The sequence below is a fragment of the Stigmatopora argus genome, chromosome 12 (assembly GCF_051989625.1).
Source record: "Stigmatopora argus isolate UIUO_Sarg chromosome 12, RoL_Sarg_1.0, whole genome shotgun sequence".
NCBI classification, from domain to species: domain Eukaryota; kingdom Metazoa; phylum Chordata; class Actinopteri; order Syngnathiformes; family Syngnathidae; genus Stigmatopora; species Stigmatopora argus.
Window position 1 is genome coordinate 13,100,330 of NC_135398.1, and position 22,723 is coordinate 13,123,052.

Consider the following 22,723-nt stretch of genomic DNA (forward strand, 5'->3'; position numbering starts at 1 on the left):
ACACACACACACACACACACACACACACACACACACACACACACACACACACACACACACACACACACACACACACACACACACACACACACACACACACACACACACACACACACACACACACACACACACACACACACACACACACACACACACACACACACACACACACACACACACACACACACACACACACACACACACACACACACACACACACACACACACACACACACACACACACACACACACACACACACACACACACACACACACACACACACACACACACACACACACCACACACACACACACACACACACACACACACACACACACACACACACACACACACACACACACACACACACACACACACACACACACACACACACACACACACACACACACACACACACACACACACACACACACACACACACACACACACACACACACACACACACACACACACACACACACACACACACACACACACACACACACACACACACACACACACACACACACACACACACACACACACACACACACACACACACACACACACACACACACACACACACACACACACACACACACACACACACACACACACACACACACACACACACACACACACACACACACACACACACACACACACACACACACACACACCACACACACACACACACACACACACACACACACACACACACACACACACACACACACACACACACACACACACACACACACACACACACACACACACACACACACACACACACACACACACACACACACACACACACACACACACACACACACACACACACACACACACACACACACACACACACACACACACACACACACACACACACACACACACACACACACACACACACACACACACACACACACACACACACACACACACACACACACACACACACACACACACACACACACACACACACACACACACACACACACACACACACACACACACACACACACACACACACACACACACACACACACACACACCCACCCACCCACCCACCTAGGGGCAATTTAGAGTGTCCAATTAGTCTACCATGCATGTTTTGGGATAGTGGGAGGAAACCTGAGTACCCGGAGAAAACCCACGCAGTCCCAGGGAGAACATGCAAACTCCACACAGCAGGTCCGACCTGGACCCCAGAACTGTGAGGCCGATGTGCGAACCACTGATCTGCCGGGCCGCCTATTGAAATTTGAATTCCAAAAATATTGAAAGGCAAATTCTTATGAAGTCTAAAAAGTTTCCTGAATCACTTGAGTTGTACTTTAATGAAGACGGCATTTATTCATTATTTTGATTGTTTTTTTTTTCTTTTCTTTTTTTTTTGGAAGGGAATTCAGCCACTGGAAGGTAAACAGCCTGGCAACGGAGAAGAGAGACTTCTTTAAAGCTCCGTTGCCTTTAGCACCAGAGTTCCTACGCAACCTGCGATTACTGGGGCGACGACCAAGCTTGCAGCAAATCAACGAAAACCTCATCAAGAAGTATGGAACCCACTTTCTGGTGACTGCTACCCTCGGTGGTAAGGATATAGTTTAGGTATACACTACATTAGACTGACTGACTTGACTGTTCAATTCTTGTTGTTGAAGTAATACTGGTGACTGTGCTTAAAACATTTTGTGCCCAGCAATATTGTTGAACACTGTAATATAATCAACTCCAGCGGAGTCATACTCCCTAGTGGTCCGGTAAATCTTCCCAGGATTAATGTTCTCCTATCATTACTTTTACCCAATAATTAAATGTAATTGAATCTGGTCAAAGAGTATTCAAAAATATATTATTAAGACTCGGACAAATCCATACCTATTGAAATTGCAATAAAAATATTTTTGTAACAGTTTACCTCTGCATAGTGGAAACCAATGACATATTCAGGGGCAAAGATTGCGGCAGAGTAAATATAACCAAAAAGGTTACGTAAAAAACTGTTTTCCTCTGCATAGTGGAAACCGATGACATATTCAAGGGCAAAGATTGCGGCAGAGTAAATATAACCAAAAACAGTAGGCAAAAAAATGGAGAGTATGAGGAAGTGAGACACATAGAGACTGGCTGACATGGAAGCATCTGGGACTCCAATAAAATTTAATCTCTGGCGCCTACAGAATGGTAGATATCTTATATTTACCCTTCTCAGGTCTAGAAGCAAGCATAGAAATTGAATAAGTAAAAACTTATCAGGCATTCCGGCAGTAGTTAGCGCATTGGCCTCACAGTCCTGGGGTCGAGGGTTCGATCCCAGGTGGGTCGTACCTGTGTAGAGTTTGCATGTTCGTTCCGGGTACTCTGGTTTCCTCCCACACCCCCTCCCCCCAAAAAAAAATCATGCAGGGTAGGCTAGTTGAACACTCTAAATTTCCCCTAGAAATGAGTGTGTGTGTGAATAGTTGTCCGTCTCCTTGTGCCCTGCAATTGGCGTGCCACCAATTCAGGGCGTCCCCTAACTAGTGCCCAAAGTCAGCTGGGATAGGCTCCAACACCCCCTGAAACCCTTGTGAGGATGAGTGGTTCAGAAAATGAATAACTGAAAAAACTTGAATATCCAGGGATTTTTTTTATTGGTGCACTTTTTGCAGACAACACCAGCTAAAGCTTTGTTGTTTCGATTCCCATGTCATTGTTAACAACATATCATTGGCAGCACACACATTTGCCACATGATCAAAGCAGTCTTTAGTTAAATGGTTTGATCAAAACAACAGAATACTTACCAGCATGGCCACTTCCTTCTATGTGCTCAATCCACTCAGCTCACACCACTTTGTCAGACAAAATGAAACCGCAGGCTTATATTGGCAGCGTTTGTTTTGTTTCTTACAAAACATGTTTCAAACTGTGTTTTGTATACGGCTTGTATTAAACATTTTACTGATAAATATGATTGAATTTATTAGAAGAAACAACTTAAAGTTTGGCTGCCTCTCACTTCTGGGTTAATGACTCTGCCTTATTGGCGAACGGCCAAACGTGATTAAAACTGTGTTTTGCACATTTTTGATTTGTTTCACAAAAAGAATCAGAATGTTATGGCTCAGATCTATTGAATTCAATAAAGCACCTGCATGTCTTTGAAATGTGGGCTGAAACCGGAGAACCCGGAGAAAACCCATGCAAACTCCACACAGTAGGATCGACCTGGATTCTAAACCAGGACCCCAGAACTGTGAGTCCGACGCGCTACCCACTCAACTGCCATGCCGCCCCTTTAATTGTTCTATAATCCCAAATCTAAATAAACATTAGTAGCTAGAAATGCTGGGCAGAGCAGATAAGGTTTAGAATTGACCCCTTTCTAACACTGTTTTACTTCATTGGATTTCTTTTTACCCTCTTCACCCCTCTTAGGCATTGAAATAACTCACAAAACCAAATTGCCTCGGCATTGATTTTGGACACCTCACAAATCAAGGCATTCTACGTTTGTAGTGACATTCTCGTAATATTAACACATTGCAGATCCTGCTCGGCATTTACTATAAAATAATTTTGCTGTTGGTACAAAGAGGGAATTGATTGATGACTATTGTTTTTTTTATAATGCTCCAGATTGATAACGCCTTCACAGGGCAGAGATTTACTAGGCCACTATTTTCAGATCTTTCTAAATATGTATTGTTCAGTTTCACAAAATATTGACAGGGACATTAAATCAATCAGTCCCACCCCATGAAAAATTTAAATGTACAATATTTGGTATTCTGTTTTTAGGCTATAAGCAGCAACATGGAAACCTTTACCTCTAGACCTAGTATATGGCACTCGACGGTCTTTTATTTATTTTGTGTTTGTGTGTATGCCTCTTTTTGTGTATTGGGAAAAAAAGGTTGATAGGAAGAGAAAGTAGGTATTTTAAATTAAAAACATTCTCTCTCTGTCTCCATGTCTGATACTCGTGCCTTGCGGCCTTTTTGCATCCAAACAACCATCACTTGTTTTCCATTTAATGGACAACTCTCCTGTGGAGCTTCAGCATCGGAGCCGAAGAAGACTGATGTAGCCTGTGACTGATAGTTAGACTTTAGATGTAATTAACAAGCTTGGCTCCGGTGGTCTGTATTGTAATAGTAAAAAAGTATATTTCAAATATCTATAAAAACATAATTTAGAAACATTTTCTATTTGTATTTGTTTTCAAACAAATTACAAAAAATAATACTAAAGTGTGTAATGTGTATTTTTTTTCAACAACTAATCAACTCCAGAAATTGTTTTGGGCGCCATTTCCAACTAATGCCTACAAAATGATTTTTTTCCTCCTTGAGTTAAAAATACACTTTAATATTGAAGATTTTCTTTCCCTTTTACCCTTTTACCGTTTTACATCAGGCAGATGCATTTGCAATGGCTATATTATATGAAGGGAAAATATACATGTGAATATCAATATGATGGCACCTGCAATGCTGCATATGGCAGCAGCTAAAATTATGGAATTAGTACCATACAATTTGTACATTTCGAAAACGTATTGGAATTACTGTGGGCACTAACATTTTCATTTTTGGGGTGACTAGAACTGTATTGTCCCTGACCCCCTAAGTTCACTGCATCATACATCTGACAGTGCGTGGGGTTGGGGTCAACAGAGGGTGGCATCTGGTCAAGTGCCTGCCTGTCGCCTGTCCAAAATCACCCATGTATCTATTAATGCACCACATACATCACACTCTTCCGCAATTCTCTATTGCTGTTCAGGCCAAGCTCTCCTATTTTAACCTGTGCACTGTATTACTCTACCCTAACAATGGCTTCTCAGTGTTGTCTTAAAGGATGCTGGCAACCATGATAATAGTGGGTGAAGGCAAAACTAAGTACAGTGGTACCTCGAGATACGAGCTTAATCCGTTCCGTGACTGAGCTCGTATGACAAGTTACTCGTAACTCGAGGTAAAGTTTCCCATTGAAATGAATGGGAAACAAATTAATTCGTTCCAACTCTCTGAAAAAAACACCAGAAACAGGATATTGGATTGAAAAAAAAGTTTTATTTCTTATAATTCGCCATATATTGACAAAGTAATAAATAACGAGTGGTTTAATAGAAATAAAGTGTTTAATCTAACTAAAATTGGGCAGATTTCGCCGAGGGGAGAGGGGCACAAAAGGGGCGGGGGGCTTCGTTTTTTTTCTTCCACACAACGCACTCGTAAACGGAACAAACACTCCACCCTCACGTTCGCTATCGATGGGCTGTTTGCTGTCGTACTATTCCCTTCAAAATATTCCGAAAATGATGCACACAAATGTCCTCACAATCGAATAACGCACGACCACTTGCCAACGAGCAGCAGTCTTTTATCAGCGATCGTGCCGCTGCTCATGTTGTTGTTGTTGTTGGGCCACCTCAGGCGCTTGAGGATTACCCTCAGCAGCGCTAGAGCTGTCACTGGAACGCGGATTAGTTCATCCAGGGGGTAGCCGGAGGTGTGGGGCAGTGCGAATATCTCCGGCTGGATGAAAAACGTAGGGCGCCACGTTCCTGGGTGGCAGCTCTGGGTGGTTTTGTTGGATTCGCATGGGAGCTTCGGGGGCGCTGGCTAGTGGCTCCTTTTAGCTTGTAGCATCTGTGTTCGCATCCCCTCGAACGGCGCCTAGTGCCATTGCCTGTCGGCGTTGTGCGCACGAGTATACTTCATTACCCAGAAAGCCCTCTTTTCACCGCGCATGCGCGTTGTGCGTTTCCTGGTCTGAATAGCTCATCCGGTGCTCGTAAATATTGTTATACACGAAAGATATGCCAAAAAAAATGCCATGGCAACCTGGCTTGGTCGCATCACGAAACTTTGACCGCATCACGGGCGAATTATTCGATCGAAATTTCCCCCGTAAGACGAGCATTCCGTATGACGAACGGTCGTATGACGAGGTACCACTGTACCTCTAAACACATACCAGTAAATAAAACTAATGGTGCGAAAATTAATGATCACATAGATAAAAGTAGAATGTTGACTAAATAATTCTCAGGGGTTATTTGTCCCTATGCTGGGTTCTTTCTCTATTACACATTACTAACATTGTTCACGCACTCACCTCACTCAATGACACTCCTATCTGACCTGTCTTTCCCCCTCTTTATCCTTCAGTATCCTCTCCCCAAAGGGTGTTCTCTTGTTAAGAGTAGTCCTATTGAGATAGATATAGATGTAGTATATCAAAGCTGTTAATAAATTACCGTATTTTTCACGACTATAAGGCCCACTTAAAAATCTTAAATTTTCCCCAAAACAGCCAGGGCATGCTTTATATATGGAAAAAAAATGTGTCATTCATTGAGGGTGCGCCTTATAATGCGGTGCGCCTTATAGTCGTGTAAATACGGTATGTAAATAATGTCAATAAAGAAAGAAAACTGCATGTCCTGTTACTTATTTTGCTTGTCTGATTGAGTGTTTTATCCGCAGGTGAGGAATCATTGACAATTTTCCTGGACAAGCAGAAGCTAAATAAGAAGTCAGAAGGCAACAGTAATACCACTGTGGTGTCTTTGGAGCTGCTCCATCAGCTAGCCGCTTCATACTTCACAGATCGAGAAAGCACCCTAAGGAGACTGCACCACCTGCAAATTGCCACATCAGCAATTAAGGTAATCTATTTGATGCTCACTCATCCTTTGTGAGCTCAACTTTTAACAGCTACACAGTTTGGCTTTAGCATCCAGGATGTTTACTACACTATGATTGTTTAGTAGAACTTCTAGTTTTCTATTTGACACTATTTAACACTTTCTCATCAGGCAAACTCACATGAATTACCAGTCCTATGAAAAATGTTGTCCTATAAAATAGTTTGCTTTATTAAACTGACTTTTCAAAACACAGTTTTAGACTCTGCTTGCTCATCAACATGAATCCATCAATTATTTCTATTGCTTATCCTCATGAGTGTCTGGAGGGTGCTAAAGCCTAGCCCACCTGAATATGAGCAGGATAAGCAATATGCCATGGTTTCCAACTAATAACATTTCTCATATGGTATAATACAACCAAACACACACTCACTGTACAATTTTGACTTTTGCCTGACCTTCAAGGCATGTTTTTTGGAAGTAGGAGTCATCCCTGTAGAAAATCCACCCAGACATGTGAACATGTAAACTTCACTATGGAACCTGTTATCTTCAAACTGTGAGGGGGGTATGCTGTCCAGGTACCATGCTGTCTTGCTCATAAGAAACACCCTAAAAACCTAAAAACAGAAACAGCAAGACATAGAGACATAGTCTCCCCAACATGTCCTGTGTCGGTCCCTATGGGCTCCAACCAGTGGGACGTGCCTGGAACACTTCATCAGAGAGGCATCCGGGAGACAGCAAAATCAGGTACCCGAGCTCAATGCGGAGGCGCAGTGGCTCTACTCTGACCACTTACCGTATGTCCGAGCGCATCACCCTATCTCTAAGCGAGAGCTCTTCTGGCCGCTTGCACATGAGTTTTTGTTCTTTTGGTCTCGAACCACAGTTCATGACCATAGCTATGGGTAGGAACGTAGATCAAGCGGTAAATAGAGAACTTCCCCCTTTGGCTCAGCTTCTTCATCATGACAGACCGATGCAAAGTCCACATCTTTGCAGACGACACACCAATCCGCCAATCTCCCCCTCCATTCTTTCCTTTCTCGTGTACAAGACCCCAAGATACTTAAACACCTCCACTTAGGGAAGGACCTCATCTCCACTCTGAATTGTCCATGCCATCTTTTTCAAACTGAGGATTATGATTCCAGATTTGGAGGTGCTTATTCTCATCCTGACCGCTTAACACTTGGTGGGAGTGAAGCTATAAAATGATAATCTGCAAAAAGTAGAGATGCAACACAAAGACCACTAAACCGGACACCCTCAATACAGCGGCTGCCCTCATATGCGCCTATTCTGTCCAAAAAAGTTATGAACTGAATTTGTGATTTAGGGCACCTTTGGCTGAGTCTAACTTTTATTGGAAATGAATCTGTCTGACCTCTGGCTACACAGACAAAATCTAACACCGCATACTCCCTGGGCACCCACACAAGACTCACCAGGGAGACGGTTGAACATTTTCCACAAAACACAGAATGTTACGTTATAAACATATTTTCACTTGATTTTTATGTGTTTTTGGTTGTTGTTGTTGTTGTTAATCTTTAATACATTATTTATTGTACATATAAGCCCTTTGAATAACTGGTCGTCTTCATTGCTAGACATTATATTTATGATTTTTGGCCTTCAACAAATTGTACATGCGCTGGAAATACAAGTATACCAACAAAGATCCTCCTATTATTTGTACGTTACAATTGCCATGTACCCAAAAGGAGTAGGCACAATGTATCCAAAACTATATTAGTCTATAGTTCTTCATAGTAGTTCTCAATATAGTAAGACAATGCAATATCAGTTTGTTCAGGATTCTGTCGAAATTCACACGTAGAGATGTATGTTAAATTTGCTGTTATTTTTTTTTCTTTATGATATGTATTTTTCACATCTTTTTCATATACATATGGTAACGAGATCTATTTTTCCTGTTTCCTAGGTAACTGAAACAAGGACAGGTCCTCTCGGCTGCAGTAACTATGACAGCTTGGATTCAGTTAGCTCAGTGTTGGTGCACAGTCCAGAAAATAAGATCCATCTAAAAGGTATTGTTGAGTGACACTCTAGCACACACCTCCACGCAAACAAACGCTCACCTCTATTCATTTTAAATTCATGATTTAAATGGACAACAACTTCAGAGGAGCCAAAGACTACTTAATGGACAAACATTTTTCCTTCTTCGACTGACTAAGAGGCACATATTCCAGACACTGATATCACTTACAGTCCATACGCAGGAGGTGTCCTGTGCTGTACTCAACCAGGATGACCCTTTATTTTACGGTGCAGTAGTTCATATGTCTGTTCTGCTTCGCTGACTCATAGTCTCATGGGCAATCTGCTATTTTAGCATTCTGAAGATGGATCGTGTCCTGCAACATTGACCCTATCACAACCTCTGAAGTTACATATTGAGCACTCATGGATGAATAAAGGGTTTTGAATTTTATTTAATGAAATATTTGGACTAGGGGTGGGCCATATAGGCTCAGAATTCTAGTACGATATTTCAAGAAAAAATGCAAAGCTAATATTTTGATGATATGGGAATGAAAACTCTAAAATGTGTATTTCTGCTTTAGATTAACAGCATTTTTATTATTGCACAGAAAAAGACACTCATTTTACATTGCAATAACAATTGTTATATCCGTACCAAATGGCATGCAGTTTTAGGTCGCAGGGGGCAAAAAAACACAGTGTAGCGCAGGAGTTTCCCACTTTTCTTCATTTCCCCTGTGTCCATATTATTGGGTGAGCAGGAAGTGTTGAGAAGAAAGAAACTACTAAACAAAAGGAGCTGCATATACCAAAAGCGACTGAAAACTATAAAATTTGGTCAAAACAAATGATAGAGTAATTAACTCGCAAACTGCAAATGATCAGGTCATTTAATACATGCTTAAATAGAAAATTAATAATAGCTACAAAGCTAGAAAACCATCTATAAACCAACATTATGGGTTGTATTTTTTTCTTATTTCTTCCAGAGGTCTTCATGATTTACCAAAAGATTTTGAAATTTATCAAATGTATTTTCCACATTCATTCCTCTTCTCTGTCTCATTTTAACTAAAGGGGAACCAAAAGTTGTAATCCAATGACTCCATACAAAACACACCCATACTTTCCCCCAGGGTAATTACCTGAAGTAAATGCATGCAAAAAATAGGATGAAAATAAAAGCACACTCTATAATTAATTATACATGATTTGGAGCACTCAAGGTTGTGGCCCAATTAACAAAATGTACTTAATGTTGGTGTCCTGCCCTCTCAATGTAATGTGCTTCCAAGCGTTAACAAGACTTCCTTACCTTAACAGAAATGAAATTGACTGAAACAATGGGATATAGGGCAATTAAAACAAACAAAAAGAAGACACAATTCCAATTCATCACACAAAGTTACTGTAAATCCTAATTTCCTCAACAATGGTAATTCCAGTCTTATCAGCAACTACTGTATTTTCCACACTATAAGACAACTAAAAGACAATTTTATCAACAGTCCCTATATTGATATACTGAGCCTATATTGCCCCTTTATAATCCGATCCGCGTTATATATGGATAAATATTGGTTAATCATTCTATGAAATTCTCTTTAGCACAGCTCCATCTAGTTGCTATATAACGCAACTCGCAACCACTACAGTAATCCCTAGAATATTGTGGATAATGTAGACCAGACATGGCCGCGATGATGGAGAAACACCCTATTATTACTACCATACTACATGTACATGTATATACAGAAATACAAGTACACAAGTAAGATTATCAAGAAGTGTATGTATTAAATATTACAGCTATAAGCATATGAAAAGACCAATATAAAAAATGTGATGTACTGAAGCCGCAAAGTTGTGAAGGATGACAGTACTACTATTACTACTACTACAGCTCCATCTAGTGGATGTATAACACAATCCCCTACTACTAGTACTACTGCTACTCTACTAGTATTACAGCTCCATCTAGCTATACTACTAGTACTACTGCTACTCTACTAGTATTACAGCTTCATCTAGCCTTACTACTAGTACTACTGCTACTCTACTAGTATTACAGCTCCATCTAGCTATACTAGTACTACTACTATTACTACTGCTGCCATACTACTACTACTCTTACTACTGCTGCCATACCACTACTACTATTACTACTGCTGCCATACCACTACTACTATTACTACTGCTGCCATACTACTACTATTACTACTGCTGCCATACTACTACTACTGCTACTATTACTACTGCTGCCATACTACTGCTGCCACACTACTACTACTACTATTACTACTGCTGCCATACTACTACTACTCTTACTACTGCTGCCATACTACTACTACTATTACTACTGCTGCCATACCACTACTACTATTACTACTGCTGCCATACTACTACTATTACTACTGCTGCCATACTACTACTATTACTACTGCTGCCATACTACTACTATTACTACTGCTGCCATACTACTACTATTACTACTGCTGCCATACTACTACTATTACTACTGCTGCCATACTACTACTATTACTACTGCTGCCATACTACTACTATTACTACTGCTGCCATACTACTACTATTACTACTGCTGCCATACTACTACTACTACTACTGCTGCCATACTACTACTACTACTACTACTATTACTACTGCTGCCATACTACTACTATTACTACTGCTGCCATACTACTACTATTACTACTCCTGCCATACTACTACTACTACTATTACTACTCCTGCCATACTACTACTATTACTACTCCTGCCATACTACTACTATTACTACTCCTGCCATACTACTACTACTGCTGCCATACTACTACTAGTACTACTACTACAGCTCCATCTAGTGGATGAATAACACAATCCCCTATTACTATTGCTGGTATACTACTACTACCACTCCCACTACTCCACCACCATTACTACTACTGCGTTTTATAATGCAGTGCCCCTTTATAAATGAAACAAATTTTAAAATAGGCCATTCATTGAAGGTACGCCTTATAATCCGGTGCGCCTTATAGTGCAGAAAATATGGTTACTCTATTAGTGTTATTGTTTTACTGACAAACATACCCAAATCTAACTATAACTGACGTATACCAAATAATATTGACATAACATTGCTACGCCATTCTGTTCTGAAACAGGACCACATGACTTGCAAGAGTAACCGCAACACCTGACAGATGAGTCACAGGTTACACAAACAATCATAGGCACAACACATAAATGTGTGCAAAAGCAAAAGTACAATATATGAAAGAATATTGACCTCTGTAGCTCTCTTAATTCCCAATTCTATCATTTGCAGCAGAATTAATCATGTGACACTTCACACATCCTCTGCCCTACTGATAAATCATAAAAGACAGAATAGAAAGTCTATAAACCTTATGTTCTTCTGTGGGGGAAAAAAATTGGATGTCTTTGCGTCACGTTCTTTGAGCAGGAAAGAAATAACATTATCTTTTGATTTCCTGTGTGCTGCCTCACCATCGTTCCCACTTTTTTCTAATCTTTGACTCTGATTGCGTGCCTGTTTGTTGTACACCTTAAGGGGATGTGTGATAGTTTCTATGAGTGTGTTCATCTAATTTTAACATAGTTAGGTTGGTGTACAACTCTGTCAACACTAATGAAACTATTTGAATGAAATGATTTTGTCTGGATAGTTCTACTAAATATTTAATTTCTGTACCTATTTGTTCTAGCACAGTTTAGAGATGAACACCAACTCTGAGCAACACAATTATTGTTGTTTGATGTCTGAGGGCTGTTTTATTTATGTATTTATTTATTCCTCATTTTAACCATGTCATTTTTTTTAACCAAGGATTCAAGTTTTCTCTATTTAAAAAAATAAAATAGTCAATGTAGTCATTCTCAACACCGCTTATCCTAGTCAGAATCGTGGGAGGCTGGAGCCTATTCCAGCATACTTTGGGTGAAAGGCAGACTCCACCCTAGCCTGGTCAGCAGTCAGTCACAGGGCACACATAGAGACAGAAGCCAACCCCACTTTCACCTAATGGGAATCAAACCCACACACCACGCACCAGTAAACCGGCAAAAGAACTATTGTAACATCGAGTGGCAATCTTGTCACTATAAGTGTTTGAAAATTGTATTCTTGACATAGAATGACAAAAGAAACAAACACGACAAAGGTTATGGCTACATCCCTGCTTGTTGTAATAAAATTGTGAGTATGTAAGCTGTGCACAGAAACACTTGACGTGATGTAGGTCATGTGTGGGTTCAATCGATGGGCTATGATGGGATGGTTTGGGGGATTAGGCAGGAAAATGTACTGTATGTGGGTAAGTAGGGAGACATATACTGTACGGTGGTATTTTATGAGGTCTGCATGAAAATGTTAAAAATATCTAGGATCTTCCTTTTCAAACTTTTCCAAATGATTTATTTTGCCTGGCAGTTATGAAAGCCAGATTTCACATTAATATGCAGCATGCAAATAACCCTTGCTCTGATTTGATCAAATGAAATACAGGAAAATGCTTAGCTCCGATTGGTCGTTGGTGAGATCTTAGCCAAGCGTTCATAAAAGAGTAAGTGGGGTGTTAGGTAGTGTCAGTACCAGTGGGAAGCAGAATCAATTATTTGCGCACTACGAACAAGCCCAGGGAATGTAGCTGAAAGAAAATGAAGTAAATATAGTTTTACATTCAATTACTTCTTATTACTGGCTCTTCGCATATTGCACATATGTTGCCATCAATGACCCGAAGCTATTCAATCTACGCCTTCCTGCAAAATATGTATGTATATGTATGTATATATACATACATACATACATATATATATATATATATATATATATATATATATATATATATATATATATATATATACGTACGTATGTGTATGTGTATATATATATATATATATATACATACATATACATACGTACGTGTGTATATATATATATATATACGTACGTATGTATATGTATGTATATATATACGTACGTATGTGTATGTATGTATATGTATGTATATATATGTGTGTATGTATATGTATATATATATGTATGTATGTATATATATATATGCATATAGATATGTAGATATGTAGGTATGTAGATATGTAGGTATGTAGGTATGTAGGTATGTAGATATGTAGGTATGTAGATATGTAGATATGTAAGAAAAGAAGTGTAGAAGAGGAGTAGAAATGTTGAGGAACAAATTAGGGTAATACCTTGTCCCCGTAAGAAATTATAATTTTAAATAGAATACCAAAAGCCTTCTATAAATCTAAGAGGCCAAATTTATTCTTGCACTCTGATTATGCATTTTGGATACAACAATCCAATTTATTTTGAACATCTAACAATTTTGTAACAAGTGCCTTTTCCCCAGTGCGTGGTGAGAGTCAATGCTGGTTGGCAAATATGATTGTCACTAAAGTCACCTAAATGTGAGCGTGTTAAAATGGAACAAAACACACAAACAGATAAATATATCATAAGGTTAGATTATCCCAGCATTAAGATTTCAATGTTAATGTGCTTTGGGTTAATCGTCGATCTTTACCGTGTCCGGAAAAAAAACCTTAGCGACACACCACACCCAGAAAGTACAGACCAGCTCATTCATCGTCTACGTGGTGCCAGAATTTAACAGACAGCCCATCTCTTCAGACAATATAAAAATTAAAATAAAGCAAGATATTGCGAAGTGTTTAAAGGCTCCCTCTACTCAGTATCATAATTTATGTATAAAGCAATGCTTTCTTCATAATTTTAATGAAGGCTTATTGCCAAGCTCCTAATGACTTGACACCTAACCGAGTCAGTAGAAAGGGCACCAGGCTTTCCATCCTACATCCGAACCTGAACTGCAGTGGGCAACATGAAAGCAAAGTACAGTGTGAAAGCATCATTATACGTTAAGATAAGCACTCCTACACACACTCCTATCAGAGTAGTCATTGTCACAAGGGAGGCTGAGTATAGCTTCAAATTGCCCAAAATGAAAAGTGCAGTATTTCTTTAACATCAACAGATGGACAGTGAGGGATGTCTATGTGAACACAAATGGGGGAAAAGCTTTACTGCCACAACATAAAATATACAATAAAGAAGTATTTTAAGTTGTGGTGTCTAAAACCTTTTAAACGTTTTTTTAAGTTGCCATCTGATTTGTATTAGATTATATTAGATAACTTTATTCATCCCGTATTTGGGAAATTTCACTGCCACAGTAGCAAGAAGGTGAGAATACAGACACAGGAAAATACATTTTAGTCATGAATAAATAAATAGGTAATAAATAAGTTAATAAATTCATAAATGGCTTTTTATGTGGATTACTTTCATCAATAAATCCACATCATGTAACATTATAGCCACTAAAATACCAACTACTCCATTTCAACTCTTTTAGTGTCCAGCATTTAAAAAACAACAACTGCGAAGTGGTACCCGATTCATTTCAAGCATTGGAGGGTATCATACGTATGTAAACTTTTATTGGAAAAAGAAATATTTTCTGGACCACATTATTCAGTCACCACTTTTTGCAGTAATGTTTCATTATATCTCTCCAGGAGAATTGTTAGATGATGAGGATGCCAGCCAAATAAGGCGGAAGCAAACAGTGCAGCTGTAAACGGCTGTTCTGCCAGCAGAATGGCTCCGTTTGTCATGTCATTTGTTTACATTCTTCTTTGTTCCCTTTACTACAACAACAGCTTTGTTGAAGGATGAGCTGCCTGTAAATTTCCATATCTATGGCTTGGTAAAATCACTTTTACTCATACATTCGCTTTTAGATCTTTTGGCAATCGCTGTCATCAAGTAGCTACATTTAAGTGATACCTAGGCTTATAAACAACAGCAAAACCAAGAGTGCATTTTATTAAACAAGAAGGGAAAAAACTAAATGAGTTAACTGTAACTCCTTTCATCAAGGCACTTTCACAGTCGCAGGTGCAATTTCTGTATTGAACACATCCCCAAGGTTCTCCATATTATTAGGTGCAACATACGGTAGCACCTATGCATGCTAAAACATGATATGTTAGCATGAAACTGTTGGACAATTGGCTTTCGCTGGACATCCATGTGCACTAGCGAAAACTAAATGATTTATATTATATTATGATTTCAAGCAGCCCGGCGGCTGAGTGGTTAGCGTGTCGGCCCAACAGTGGGAGTCCTGGGTTCAAATCCAGTTTGGTCCACCTGTGTGGAGTTTGCATGTTCTCCCTGGGCCTGCGTGGGTTTTCTCTGGGTACTCTGGTTTCCTCCCACATTCCGAATACATGCATGGAAGGCTGATTGAACACTCTAAATTGCCTCTAGGTATGAGTGTGAGCATGATTGGTTGTTTATCTCCTTGTGCCCTGCGATTGGCCGGCCACCAATTCAGGGTGCCCCCCGGCCTCTGGCCCGAAGTCAGCTGGGATAGGCTCCAGCACCCTCTGCGACCCTAGTGAGGATAAAGTAGTTCAGAAAATTAGATGAGATGGGGTTATGATTTAAATGGTCACTGGATGAGGAAGTGATCACGAAACAAATAATAACTAACAGATAGTAAAGATGTCGACAATCACAAGGTAGAGGATCCTCCTGTTTTATATTCATTTGCCTGAGAAATGTAAATTCAATTACAGGATGTGTCAGTGCTCTTTTCCCAGCTAAGGTAAGATGTATATACTACAGTGGCATGGCATTTCATGTGCCCTATGGTGTGGTGCAATCTTCAAACACACACGATCTCTGCTAACCAATTCAAGCGCTCTTTTCGTCCGTTCTGAGTGAGCATGGATGCTACCTTATAGTTTTAAAAAGTAGCAGGAGCAAATCTGAATTTGGTTGTGCTTTATTCAGGAGAAAAACTGAGTTTGGTTGTGCTTTATTGTCATAGTGTAAGTTACTTTTTGATCAATCATCCACAAACTCTTCACCTTTGGTATCTGACATGAAGAGTTTGGCCAAGTGGGCAAATTTGGGTTCACAGAGAAACAGGTGGCTGAGATCCTATGGTCCAAGGGGATCGAGTTGGACCACAATAAAATTCAAACCTGCCAATCTCTGCCCAAGAGAAGCAATATTGAGAAACCTGGCATAATGCTACTAAAGTTCACAAACAGAAAATATAAAATCGGCCTACTGAAACCAGGAGGGAAACAAACAACTTCATAAATGAGCGCCGCTAAACACAATTATTGCCTGTAAAGCAAATCAATTCAAAAGACAAAAATACAATAGAAAAACAATCACATGATCAAAGTGTTGTCTAGCCCTTAAAAAGTTTAAAAATAATGACTGAAAAAAATATGCATGGATTTATTTATTTATTTGTTCCCTTTTTTGTGTTTCCCAAACATCGTTTTATATATATATATATATATATATACAGTTGTGGTCAAAGGTTTACATACACTTGATAAGAACATAATGTCATGGCTCTCTTGAGTTTCCAGTTATTTCTACAACTCGGATTTTTCTCTGATAGAGTGATTGGAACAGATACTTCTTTGTCACAAAAACATTCATGAAGTTTGGTTCTTTTATGACTTTACTATGGGTTAACAGAAAAAGTGATCAAATCTGCTGGGTCAAAAATATACATACAGCAGCGCTAATATTTGGTAACATGTCCCTTGGCCATTTTCACTTCAATTAGGTGCTTTTGGTAGCCATCCACAAGCTTCTGGCAAGCTTCTGGTTGAATCTTTGACCACTCCTCTTGACAGAATTGGTGCAGTTCAGTTAAATTTGATGGCTTTCTGACATGGACTTGTTTCTTCAGTTTGAGCTGAGCTGCTTTGGCGTTGTTTTAATGGATTAATAAATAGGTTTCTTATATATTTTCACTCTGTTTTTCATACATATTTTATACAAAATTGCTATACCTTTATCCTTTTAAATGGTTGATAGTGGCTAGTATTAAACATTGTGGAATAAGTTACGCTAATTAAATGTTAAAAGCTGCTCTACTCACGAAGAATCCTAGTTAGGTTAGAAAACAAGTTCTGGAAGCATTTAATGTTGTTAGTAGTGACACTATAGTCTATAGATATGTAGCTATAGCAGGAGAAAGTATATTATGTATTAACCAAATAAGTACGCATCGACAAGCCGAGTTGTGTTCTCATTCATATGCAGCAACTGCCAAGGAAGCCACTCACCAAAATTCCTTAATGGCTAAAATATAAAGAAAGAGATCACAAGTACAAACATTCAGAAACTTTACTCAAAATTGATCTTGGATCTTGTTAATTTCATGCACCGCCTGTGAGATTCTTTTTCTAGTTGTTGGAAAGATACGGATCTGTCTATTTAAGCTCCCACATTTTTTTTAAACAAATCTCACGCAACAAACTACGTTTTAAGTCAGAAGGACTGTCTGTAGACACGTGAGACAGGATTTACTCGAGGCACAGATCTAGGTTTGGGTACAGACTAATTACTGGTGCTATTCACTGTTATACAGCTAACATCCTGTCTGATCTGAGGATGGGTGGCTTTGTCTGAGATGTGACCAAAAACCAGATGTTTTCTTTGTTAGTGTTCACGCATTCTTCCATGGAAATGGGAACCTTTCCCTAGGGAAAACAAAGTTTTAACTAATTCGACTTGGGCTAGAATGTTACATGCAATTCTATGCATTCCTCAATTCCTGGTATCAAATCCTCCTCAATACCTAGTAATGTTACAACCATTAAATGTAAAAAAAGAAAAAAAAGTAGACAAACATTACACATAAAATGGTTTTGTATTGCTTATCTTACTTGTCGTGACCGGATGATTCGCCGATGGACGTTTGGCCGACGGACAGTTTGCCAAACATCCGGTCGGCGAAACGTCCATTCGGCGAATCGTCCGTCGGCGAAACGTCCATTCGGCGGACCGTCCGTCGGCGAAACGTCCGAGTACCCTTACTTGTTATGCAGGTAATTTGGCCTATCTCAGCGTAACAGAAGTTAATTTAGTGCTAGAGAAGTCGGGAAATACAGAATCAAAGTGGTAAGAAAGAGAACACCCAGCAAGATCCTAATGTAACCCTGCCAGATTTGCAATTGCAAAAGTACACCCAATCGTGTAGCTATAAACACGCATGTACACACACATACACACACACACACACTTCAGTGCACCTGCCATGGCATAGAATGTCGGGCACTAATTACGTCTCCCTTGCAAACCATTGAAGGAGCAAGTACCAAAGAACAGACAACCTTATTCATTGCAATGCACTGCAGGGTTGCCTGTTCACAAAAAATAGATAATTACCAGACATAGAAACAAACATATCGGATCATTGATGACACCACGAGAAACACATCTTAAAGGCTCTTCTTTGGATTCCAAAAGACAAAGATACATTTTTGGGATCAGACAGTGACTTCTGATTTGAGTAATTCAATTGTGCAGGTATGGCAGGTCAAATTTGCATTTTGCATAATCCTGTTAACACATTTATGAGAATTAGAGTAAGGAAACAGTTTCTATTGGGCAACCCTGCTGCTCAAGATCACTCTAGCACTCGATCAAGAATGCCCAATTGACTTCAGACTTGGGGTCTGTTTACAGGAAGATGCTGGAACAGCATTTTTCTTAGATTGCGTTATGGATTTGCCTTGCTTTTATACAGAGGGAACATGAACAACAAAGACAATCTTTTCATTCATTTTCTGTGAATACATCACAAAATGTTGCACGTAATTTTGGGTATATGCAGTGGTCAATAATCGTGTTCCTCTTGTCTTTTGTGTCCTGTAACATTTGGTCGTGTTTCTTTACACTTATAACAGAAGCTTGAATTTTATGTTGTCGGAGGAGAAGCATTTATCCTCATTAGGGTCGCCGGGGGTGGTGGAGCCTCTCCTAGCTGACTATGTTGGGGCATAGTCGGGGGGACACCCTGAATCGGTAGCCAGCTGATCGTGGGGCAGAAGGAGACGGACAGCCATGCACACTCACACCCATACCTAGGGGCAATTTAGAGTGTCCAGTTAGTCTACCATGCATGTTTTTGGAATGTGGGTGGATACCGGAGTACCCGGAGGAAACCTGCGCACCACCTCACATCCTTGAGCTGCTCAATATCACACTTCTGCTTCGTGCAGGTTAGCCAATCAGCTGCTCCTGAAAGTACCCTGGTCATTGCGGAGGTTTCGAGGTGATAGTGTTGCTACTCCTAAATTCTTGAATGATTTCCCTTTGCTCATCAGAAAAGCTACTTCACTTTCTATGTAAAAATTCATTTTAAAGCCCATTTTCATTTCTTGGCTATGAGCACAGAAGCTGCTCTTGTTTTACTGTTTGTTTTATTTGGCTCTTTGTTTTTATTTTATTTGCCAGTTGGTTTTTGTTCTACGTACAGTTGTTTTATTGTCTTAGTGTATGTATTTCTTCTTGATTGTTTCTTTTATGTCTAGATTTTGTGTAGAACTATGCTAGTTTTTATTAAACTGCTGTTTAAGTGGTTTATAAAATTGGGTAGATTTTTTTTTTCCCAGTTGATATTTCCTTGCAATATTCCTGATGTGCAATGCAGTAATTGTACTTTACCGACCAGACAATTTTATCCATCAGCTTTTCAAGTAAAAATTTCCTCACTGAGAGACTGAGCTGAGGCGGATGTTGTCAAGGAAGTAGGTGCATTTAGATGTCAGATTGATAAACACAAATGTCCGTTGCCGTTCATCAAATCGAGCTAGGGTCATGCAAACGCAAATCTGTAGTGCACTTTCTGCCTGTTTTCATTTGGTTGGAGTGTCTCTGTCTGTATAAAGACAGGCTTAGTCATTAGTATAGAATCTTTTAGTCATTCCGTTCTGTAGAAGACAGTGTCCAAACTAAATGTCAACTATTGCAGGCCATAAAGTTAATCAGAAATACATAGATGTGCATGGTCTGCCATTTCTATTTATAGTAGAGTTTTAGAAAAATGGAAATGAATATCCCATGATTACAAACTTAACGTATGGCCTAACAATCTCACACAAAATATATAGGTGACCTGGTTTTACCGTCAGAACTGACAGTGATCTATTTTTCAAAACTGAGGATTGAGTATAGTGCTGAGTGCGGTAAGGTGAGCTAGGGAGTAAAATGACCCACTCCTTGTATCTAGGTAACTAGACTAGTTTTGCTATGTGACCATGAATTCATCAAGATTCCTTTCTATCATGTTTTGTTCCAGAGAAGCACACGAGATAAAAAATAAGTGCTTACTTTATGCAACAACAACAAAAATCAAAATCCATTATGTACATGTTGATCATTTTGTAACATATAAATTCAGCCCATGGCTATGTGGTAATAGCACAGATAAAAGATTTTCTCTGTCTAACAATTAAAATACTATTAAACCTGATGTTACTCTCAGAGTTTGGTGTATTTGGTGGTTGTTAAATAGTAGAAAAGATACCATGCCATGAACTTGTAAGTAAAATATGCAGGGTCTCAACACCCCATGATATGATGGGCAAGCAGCCATTGATGTCAAGCGTGGAAAGGTCATCAGATCCGTGGCAAAAGAGAGAAATATTGTTAATTCACCATTGGGGAGATACATCGAGAAAGGGAACACAAGGAATATTAAAACAGTAGGATACAGTGGGACAGCAGAAGCAAAGAGAGTATTCACAGAGGAAGTGTGCAGACCAGTTCTGAATTACTCCACAGAAATGATGTGAACTTGCATTAGTATTGGCAGGAAAAACAACATTCCTACTCTCTACTCCTAGGAACTGATTTGTTCTTACAAGTTTCAAACCTGTTAAACGGTTTGCTAGCACTACAGTCATACCTCTACTTACGAATGCCTCTAAGTATGACATTTTCAGGTTACGTAAGCTTTTTATATGCAAATGAGTGCCTCGAGATACGAAAAAAATCCAAGCTACGAAATCCCCTCACATGTACCTCAATCTATATCTCATATCTCATTTTCTGAACCGCTTTATTCTCATTAGGGTCACCGGGGTTGCTGGAGCTTATCCCAGCTGACTCCTGGATTTGAACCCAGGACCCCAGAGCTGTGAGGCTAACCACTCGCTCCACCGGGCCGCCCCTCAATCTATATTTATTTCTATATTATAACAATGAAAGTCAGCAGTGTGAGATGCATTGTAGAGGAATCATTGAGGTTTCACTGATTAGCATTGTGGGAGATATATTTCTTTAATTTGATTCAAAAGAAACTGGAATACGAATACCAAAAAAATTCAATGCGTGTGATGCATTTGAATCTTTTGTTATATTTTGAATTATTTTGTTGAATTTGACTGTGCATCTTCAAATCAGAAATTACATTCAGTTCACAGCTTCACCTGCCGTGGGGCTAAATTGCCAAATATTATTAGAGCAAAGACGATGCTGCTCTAAGAAAGCAAGGAAGCTCAACGTCAAGATGGTAAACTGTGAAAATTAATCAAAACAGTAACTTTCAAAACTGTCAAATTGTGTCAGAGTTGCCCAAAATATATCAATTGCCAATGCATTTTTCTCTGTGTATTTTAAAATAGCCCAATGGCAGGGTAATTAAAAAGTTTATTTGAAAAAAGTTATTTATTGAATCCTTTATGGGTATCGTATGTACAGCAATAAGATCTAGCTACTTCACAAATATGCTTTCTAAATAGATTTATTTTTGTGTGAATGGTTGATAACCCCCGCCCCCATTGATTACTAATTCATATTTGGCACAAGTAGAATAAACTTTAAAAATCATTTCATTGTATTATTCATTTAGGTCTGCAAGATGTACTGCCAGAGTTTCTCCGTGGGCGATTTGTGGAAGCAGCTCTCAGCTATGTGGCATGTAACTCAGAGGGAGAGTTACTTTGTCGCAACAACGACTGCTGGTGCCGATGTTCTCCTCGCTTTCCAGAATGCAACTGTCCCTTTGCTGATATCAAAGTCATGGAGGATAATTTGGAAAAAAGCAAAGCAGCCTGGAAGAGTTTTAACCAAGATTTCATTGACTCAGGTATGAGTACAAGATCTTGTGATGATGTATATCTGTTCTCATTAGTATGCTTGCAAAACATATGGGAAATTC

General features: G+C 39.3%; 1 protein-coding gene across 1 annotated transcript in view; it reads left to right on the plus strand.

Annotated features, from left to right (window-relative positions):
• brinp2 (bone morphogenetic protein/retinoic acid inducible neural-specific 2) overlaps positions 1 to 22,723 on the plus strand; it is a 98,302-nt gene that overhangs the window by 58,910 nt on the left and 16,669 nt on the right. The window contains exons 3-6 of the mRNA XM_077615336.1: positions 1,405 to 1,595; positions 6,484 to 6,665; positions 8,599 to 8,704; positions 22,415 to 22,651. Of these exons, the coding sequence (XP_077471462.1) occupies positions 1,405 to 1,595; positions 6,484 to 6,665; positions 8,599 to 8,704; positions 22,415 to 22,651 (716 nt within the window). The remainder of the gene's footprint in view (positions 1 to 1,404; positions 1,596 to 6,483; positions 6,666 to 8,598; positions 8,705 to 22,414; positions 22,652 to 22,723) is intronic.